The 8,280-nt window shown below is 45.5% G+C and overlaps 1 protein-coding gene across 1 annotated transcript; it reads left to right on the forward strand.

Annotated features, from left to right (window-relative positions):
* Positions 1-1,608: 1,608 nt before the first annotated feature.
* LOC129393936 (PRAME family member 10) lies at positions 1,609-5,554 on the forward strand. The gene is made up of 3 exons (XM_055098192.2): positions 1,609-1,895; positions 2,292-2,870; positions 3,982-5,554. Exons 1-3 carry the CDS (start codon positions 1,609-1,611, stop codon positions 4,538-4,540), a joined length of 1,425 nt encoding a protein of 474 aa, XP_054954167.2. The 3' UTR covers positions 4,541-5,554.
* Positions 5,555-8,280: the final 2,726 nt, after the last annotated feature.

Consider the following 8,280-nt stretch of genomic DNA (forward strand, 5'->3'; position numbering starts at 1 on the left):
GTGAGCCATGCTCACACCACTGCTGTACTCCAGCCTGGGCAACATTGTGAGACCCTATTAAAGAAAAAAAATCTTAACCAAAGAGGATCTTTGACCTTAATTTTAAACCAATCACATCCTCATTGTAACTCTTCCACCCAAACGGAGACATGGGTGTGGAGGTGCATGCCTGTAATCCCAGCTACATGGAAGGCTGAAGCATAAGGATCACTTGAACCTGGGAGGCAGAGGTTACAGTGAGCCGAGATGGCACCACTGCACTCCAGCCTGGGTGATGAAGTGAGACTCAGCTCCCCCGACACGAAAAAAATTAAATTATACCACCCAGGTGATCATTGGATTCATGAAGATTTCTACTGTGTTTTCTTAGGGACTGTCATGTCTATCTTTGTAAAACTGTTTTAACTCTGAAATATTTTGATAAATTTGATGTGGCCAAGGATCTCTCAACAAAGATACTTTCACGTTTTTTTCTTTCTGTCTAATGTCAGGAAGAGATTCAACTCTTCCCTATCTCACACTCAGAACTACAAAGGACACATATTAGTAAAATTCCATGTTTGTGGAGTAAATCAGTGAATGAGTCCTGGACTTTCACCATATCCCTAAATATTTCACTTTCATGGATGAATAACTAATTTGATAGTTAATCTGGAAGAAAGACAAAAATCCAACCATGATTAACTGGATGGAGCTTAAGAAGTCTAATCCAATGTAGTTCTCCCTCTCTCTCTCTTTTTTGAATCTAGCCAATTTCCCAGGCTGGATTGTAGTGGTATAATCTCAGCTAACTGCAACCTGTACCTCCTGGGTTCAAGCGATCCTCCTGCCTCAGCCTCCCTAGTAGCTTGGACTATAGGCGCAGACCACTGCACCTGGCTAATTTTTGTAATTTTAGTAGAGGTAGTGTTTTACCATGTTGGCCAGGATGGTCTCAAACTCCTGAACTCAGATGATCCAATGCCTCTGCCTCCCAAAGTGCTGGGATTACAGGTGTGAGTCACTGTGCACAGCCCAAGTGGTTCATTTTGAACATGTGTAAGAGGTGTGTATTGGAAACATCTGTGTCTTGCGAATGATGCATAACACTGTCACATAGCTTTCAAAGCTTCTTGCTGAAATTTTCAATAATGAGGCCGGGAAGAGGATTACGCCTGTAATCCCAGTAGTTTGGGAGGCCAAAGTGGGTGGATTGTTTGAGTCTAGGAGTTCAAGACCAGCCTGGACAACATAGTGAAACCCACTGTCTTTACAAAAAGTCAAAAAATAAAAGATTAGCTGGGCATGAGATCCGAGCTTCAGAGATCCTCGGTAACATTTCCCAGTGCTATGAGTTTATTGCAACAGTGGCTAATAATTCATGGACTAGGAGGGATCTTGCCTGCTCTTTAGAGGTTGGGACACACTCTTCTTGGTACCAGAAGGGCAGAACTATGCCTCTGTGGCCACTTATTGCAGAATGGAATTGGAGTAAACTGAGGGCTCTTTCACACATGCTAGAGAAATGACTTTGGCCCTAGGAGAAGCGGGGATTGCAGGGGATTGGCCCGAGAAACTTGCCTTTTCACTTGATTGTCCTCTAGAGTTTTTCCTCAGAGATTTCTCAGAATGAGCCTCCAGTCCCCATCCAGACTGCTGGAGCTGGCAGGGCAGAGCCTGCTGAGGAACCAGTTCTTGACCATCTTCACCCTGGATGAGCTGCCCAGGGAGGTCTTCCCTCTGATGTTCATGGAGGCCTTCAGCATGAGACGTTTTGAGGCCCTGAAGCTGATGGTGCAGGCCTGGCCCTTCCTCTGCCTCCCTCTGGGATCCCTGATGAAGACACCTCATCTGGAGACCTTGCAAGCTGTCCTGAGGGGACTTGATACACTGGTGGCCCAGAAGGTTCGCCCCAGGTGAGGTGACTCAGGTGGCTTGCGGGGAAGGGTCCAGGCATCCAGGGAAGGGACAGCTGGCTCAGGAGGAGTGGTGGGGTTGGGGAGCTAGGGTGGCTCAGAGCCTTCTGACAGTGCCCATGAGAGGCCTTGGCCTTTGCCCAGATCCTCTGGGAAAGGTCTGCTCACCATACAGGGTCCACTGAGGAAACAGGAGCCTGCTTCCTCCCAGCAGAAAGTAAAGGTATTAGAAGTGGGTACAAGGCAGAATCCAAGGGGGAACAGGATGGAGAAGAGACAGAAGGAGGAGCACTGAGGACAGGAGCAGCTGACTGATGTCCTGGATGTGGAGTGAAAGCTCAGGTCAGGGGTGGGTCCTTTCCTACATTCTGAGCTTTTCCCCTATGTTACTCACAGGAGGTGGAAACTTCAAGTGCTGGATTTGCGGGATGTTGATGAGAATTTCTGGACCATATGGTCTGGAGCCAGGGTCCTCTCCTGCTCCCCAGAGGCCATGAGTAAGAGGCAGACAGTGGAGGACTGTCCAAGGATGGGAGAGCGCCAGCCCTTGAAGGTGTTCATAGACCTCTGCCTAAAGGAAAGTACACTGGATGAATGCCTGAGCTACCTTTGTGGGTGGATCCACTACAGAAGAGGCCTAGTGCACCTGTGCTGTAATAAGGTGCAGAATTACTCAATGTCCACTTCAAGTTTCTGCAATTTATTGGAAAGGATATACCCAGACAGTATCCAGGAGTTGGAAGTCTGGAAAGAGTCCTCTCTGAATAAAACAGGAAAGTTTGCCCCTTACCTGAGCCAGATGAGCAATCTTCGTGAACTCTTTTTAGCCTTCGGTTATGAGCGTGAGTTATACGTGAGCATCCAGTGGCCGTGCATTCCTGACTTGGACTCTCCATTCCTCTGCCTGTACTACCCCCAGATGCTTTATATAAAAAAGATCAGTAATATCAAAGAGCACCTGGAGCACCTGCTCAGGTAAGAAATGATGGTGAGCTTTCTCTGCAGACCATACCACAGACTTATGTTCTTTTTCACAGTAAATGTTAATGGGCATCTACTGTGTGCCAGCCACCGGTGATGTCACAGGGAATGGGACGCTAGAATGTCAACTCATTATGCTCTTCAGTGCTCTATATCCTGAAGTGGGTATCACAAGACCAGTCAAATAAGGGCAGAGGGATGGCCTGGGGTAGATGCCACAGAGAGAGGTGTGTAGGGAGCTGGTTAGTTGAGGGTTCAGATCTAGTGAGGGTGCATTTGTGAACTCCTTGTGAGGAACAGTGTATAAAGTTAATATGATGAAAACACATTCTTCATACAGAGGATGGTACAAAAGAAGGGAAGGTGTGGCCGGTTGTGGTGTCTCATGCCTGTAATCCCAGCACTTCGGGAGGCCAAGGCAGGGAGATCATGAGGTCAGGAATTTGAGACCAGTCTGGCCAACACAGTGAATCCCCGTCTCTACTAAAAATACAAAAAAAAATGTCACCGGGCATGCAGACAGGCATCTGTAATCCCAGCTGCTTGGGAGACTGAGGCAAGGGAAGTGGAGGCTGCAGTAAGCTGGGTTGGTGCCACTACACTCCAGCCTAGGTTACAATGTGAGACTGTCTCAAAAAAAAAAAAAAAGAAAGTACATCAAACCTGTGCATTTCACAGTAGCAGCTCTGTCTTCAGCAGCTTAGCAAACTGCTCTAATTCCCTGTCTGTAAAATGTTGTTTTGAACTCCAGGAAAGATAATTGATATCAGAAGTGCATGCTTCTGGGATGGAGGGTGAGGGAGTAGGTGTGAGAGTGGTACCAATCACACAGGCAAGGGTGAAAGGACTGAGCCTAAAATGGAGTGGCCCCTGAATGATCTGGGTCTTCATCAGGCAGCACCTTGCACGCAGACCATCATCTGATGATGGGAACAAACTTGTGTTTGGGTGAAACAGGCTTCCACATTGCAGTTACTATAACACCTGTGTGGTAGTAAGGTGCAGAATTAATCAATGCCCACTTCAAGTTTACCGTTGAGATGATTTCCCACCCCCCTCCTCTAACTGGCACCATTGCCCATAACTAACTTCTTGCTCTCCCCAGGTACCTCAAGAACCCCTTGGGGGCCTTTATATTCAGTGATGCTTACCTAACTGATCGGGACATGGAGTGTCTGTCTCAGTACCCAAGCCTCAGTCAGCTAAAGGAGCTGCGTCTGATTCATATCCTAATGTGGACCACCAATCTTGAGCCCCTTGGCGTTCTGCTGGAGAAAGTTGCTGTTACTCTCAAGACCCTCGTCTTAAAGGACTGTCGGATCCAGGACCCCCAACTCAGGGTCCTCCTGCCTGCCCTGAGCCACTGTTCCCAGCTCACCACCTTCAACTTTCATGGAAATGAGACCTCCATGAATGCTCTGAAAGACCTGCTGCGTCACACAGGTGGGCTGAGCAAGTTAGGCCTGGAGTTGTATCCTGCCCCTCTGGAGAGTCTTGACTACAAGGGTCATGTCAATTGGGAGATCCTCACCCCAATTCGGGCTGAGCTGATGCGTACACTCAGGGAATTCAGGCAGCCCAAGAGGATCTTCTTTGGTCCCGTCCCTTGCCCTACGTGTGGCTCATGGCCATCTGAGAAAGTAGACTTCCATCTTTGCTCCTAGGGAAGGCCTGGTTCGTGGGATGGATAAGCTTTCTTCTGGACACTTGGGAACTAAAATATTGTACATGGGTGCATTTTTTAAATTTTTATTTTATTTTTTATATTTTTTATTTTATTTTGTTTTATTTTATTTTTATTTTATTTTATTTTTTGGGACAGAGTCTCACTGTGTCCCTCAGGATGAAGTGCAGTGACACAATCTCAGCTCACTGCAAGCACCACCTCCTGGGTTCAAGTGATTCTCCTGCCTCAGCCTCCCAAGTAGCTGGTGTTGTGGGTGTATGTCCCCACGCCCGGCTAATTTTTGTATTTTTAGTAGAGACAGGGCTTCACGATGTTGGCGAAGGCTGACCTCAAACTCCTGACCTCAAGTGATCTGACCACCTTGGCCTTCCACAGTGCCAGGTTTACAGGTGTGAGCAGCAGGGCCCGGTCAGCCGCTTCTTCAAGGAAGCACACAGCCGCGTATTTGAGGCACGTGCTCACTGTGAGTGGAAAAACAAAGGTGACTCAGCCAGGGGCAGGACTGGGTAAAAATGCTGACTTGGCATCAATGAGGCCTTCAGGGACCTGTGTCCTAGACTTAGAAATAGAACCTGAAGTTCTAGAGTGATGCAGGAGTTACCACCACAAGGATGGTTATTTAAAAATGTCAAAAATAAATGGAACCTGAATGGAAACTTTCTGGTGTCTTCCATGATTGATCAACCTGTTTTAGACATTTATACATCAGAAGTCTCTAGAAATCTGCCTCCTGGGTTCAAGCAATTCTCCTGCCTCAGCCTCCTGAGTAGCTGGAACTACAGGGACCCGCCACCATGCCTGGCTAATTTTTGTATTTTTTATAGAAAGGGGGGTTTCACCATGTTGACCAGGCTGGTCTTGAACTCCTGACTTCAGGCAAACCATCTGCCTCAGCCTCCCAAAGTGCTCAGATTGTAGACATGAGCCACTGCACCTGGCCTGAAATTCTGATATAAGCATAAGATGTGTAATGTTCAAATCATGGTAACAGGGATAGCCACCATCTCAAGAATTTATCATTTCTTTGTGTTAGCAACATTCCAATTCCATTGTTTTAATTATGTAGAAATTTACTACGAACTATTGTCAACATGATTTGCCCTATTGTGCTACTGAACCCTGGATCTTATTCCTATCTGTGTTTTTATTCCCATTAACCATCCCCTTCTTATTATCCGTTTCCCAGTACCCTTCCTAGCTTCTGATAACAGTCATTTTACTATTTTTAAGTTTCGTGTTTTTAATTCCCAATTATGAGTGAGAAGATGCCATGTTTGTCTTCTATAGCTGGCTTACTTCACTTAACATAATGCCCTCCAGTTCCATCCATGTTGTTGCAGATGACAGGATTTCATTCATGTTTATGGCTGAATGATATTCTATTGTGTGTATTTACCACATTTTCTTGATCCATTCATCTGTTGATGGACACTTTGTTTGATTCCATATTTTGGCTATTGTGGATAGTGCTGCAATAAATAGGGGAGTGCAGGCTGGGTGCAGTGGTGTATGCCTGTAATCCCAGAATTTTGGGAGTCTGAGGCAGGTGGATTACTTGAGGTCACGAGTTCGAGACCAGCCTGACCAACATGGTAGTGTAGATATCTCCTGGATGTATTTATTTAATTTTGGATATATATCCAGCAGTGGGATTTATGGTTCATATGCTAATCCTATTCTTATTTTTTGGAGGAAACTCCATACTGTTTTCCATAGTAGCTGTACTAATTTACATAACTACCAATGTTGTACCAGGGTTCTCATTGCTCCATATTCTCTGTAGTATCCATTATTTTCTGTTGGATTTTTATTTTTCTTTGTTCAGAGACAGAGTTTTGCAATGTTCCCCAGGTGGGTTTTGAACTTCTGGCCTCAAGTGATCCTCCCACCTCAGCCTCTCAAAGTGCTGGGATTACAGATGTGAGTCACTGCACCGATCTACTGAGTAAATTAGAATCCTCGCAGGAGGCTGTGACTGTGGGTTACCTGGTTTATATCAGTTGACACAAATGTATTAGGACCTGGGAAAGCCTAAAAGTGAATGACTACAGCAGGGTGGAAAAAGCCTGAGGAAAGTATGAATATTGTGTAACATTCTATTACACAAACCTGGGTTTATACTTTTTGTTGATAGATTTTATGCCAAAAATGTAGGAGAAAAATGCCAAGCAGGAAATGCTATCACTTCTGAAGATGAACTCATAGAGATGGAAATTCGTTCAGAATTTATTTTTCCAGCTTTTTTGGGGTTTTTTGTTGTTGTTTTGTTTTTGTCTGTTTGTTTTGAGATGGAGCCTCTCTCTGTCACCAGCTTGGAGTGCAGTGGCGCGATCTTGGCTCACTGCAACCTCCTCCTCCTGGGTTCAAGCGATTCTGCTGTCTCAGCCTCTTGAGTAGCTAGGACTACGGGCGGACACCACCATGCCCAGCTAATTTTTGTATTTTTTAGTAGTGATGGGGTTTCACCATGTTGGCTAGGATGGTCTCAATCTTTTGACCTCGTGATCTGCCTGCCTTGGCCTCAGAAAGTGCTGGGATTACAGGCGTGAGCCACAACCGCGACCGGCCTTCTTTTTTTTTTTGAGACGGAGTCTCACTCTGCTGCCCCGGTTGGAGTGCAGTGGCGAGATCTCAGCTCACTCTAAACTCCGACTCCGTAGTTGAAATGATTCTCCTGTCTCAGCCTCCTAAGTAGCTGGGATTACAGGCCTGTGCCACCATGCCTGGCTAATTTTCATATTTTTTAGTAGAGATGGGGTTTCACTATGTTGGCCAAGATGGTCTCCATCTTCTGACTTTGTGATCTGCCTGACTTGGCCTCCCAGAGTGCTGGATTACAGACATGAGCCACCGCTCCCAGCCTATTTTTCCTGTTTTAAAAGTTGGTTAATTCTGTTGCGTTTATTTTAGAGTTTATATCAGAACAATTTACAGTAAGATACACCCCTACTAGAGCTTGTCATACAGTCAAAGACAAAGTAGTTAGTACTTTTACAAATAGTAGATATGCCTTTGGAGTGATTCATAATTTTAAAATGTTATGTAAACTATGAGAATTTCTCACTTCTAGTGGAAGCACATTAAATATACACCACGAGTGAACAAGGTTTTGTCCTGAAAGGACGTGTGTGTGTGTGTGTGTGTGTGTGAGAGAGAGAGAGAGAGAGAGAGAGAGATAGAGCCTCACTCATTCACCTAGGCTGGAGTGCAGTGGTGCAATCTCAGCTCACTGCAACCTCCACCTCCCAGGTCCAAGTGATTCTCCTGCCTCAGCCTCCTGAGTAGCTGGGACTAGAGGCACACACCACCATGCCTAGCTAATTTTCTTTTTGTATGTTTTGTAGAGAAGGCGTTTCACTGTTTCACCAGTGAGCCACTGCAACTGGCCAACATCTCTTTATGATAAAACTCTCTACAAAAACCTCAGAATAATAAAGAGTATTTTTCACACACCCACAGCCAACATCATACTGAATGGAGAAATTGAAAGCCTTTTTTTCTATGATCTGGAGCAAGACAGCAAAAGTTCTTAATAAAATGTCAGCTAATAAATGCAACAGTGCATTAAAAAGTATTATATAGGCCAGGCATTCTGAATCTCGCCTGTAATCCCAGCACTTTGGGAGGCCAAGGTGGGTGGATCACCTGAAGTCGGGAGTTTGAGACCAGCCTGACCAAAATGGAGAAAACCCATCTCTACTAAAAATACAAAATTAG

This window comes from Pan paniscus, chromosome 1, assembly GCF_029289425.2.
Source record: "Pan paniscus chromosome 1, NHGRI_mPanPan1-v2.0_pri, whole genome shotgun sequence".
NCBI lineage: Eukaryota > Metazoa > Chordata > Mammalia > Primates > Hominidae > Pan > Pan paniscus.

Excerpts from the sequence above, each read along its gene's own strand:
- LOC129393936 (XM_055098192.2), top strand. The coding sequence starts at position 1,609 with ATGAGCCTCCAGTCCCCATCCAGACTGCTGGAGCTGGCAGGGCAGAGC. Across the intron at positions 1,896-2,291 it reads GCCCAGAAGGTTCGCCCCAG|GAGGTGGAAACTTCAAGTGC; the intron begins GTGAGGTGACTC and ends TGTTACTCACAG. Across the intron at positions 2,871-3,981 it reads CACCTGGAGCACCTGCTCAG|GTACCTCAAGAACCCCTTGG; the intron begins GTAAGAAATGAT and ends TGCTCTCCCCAG.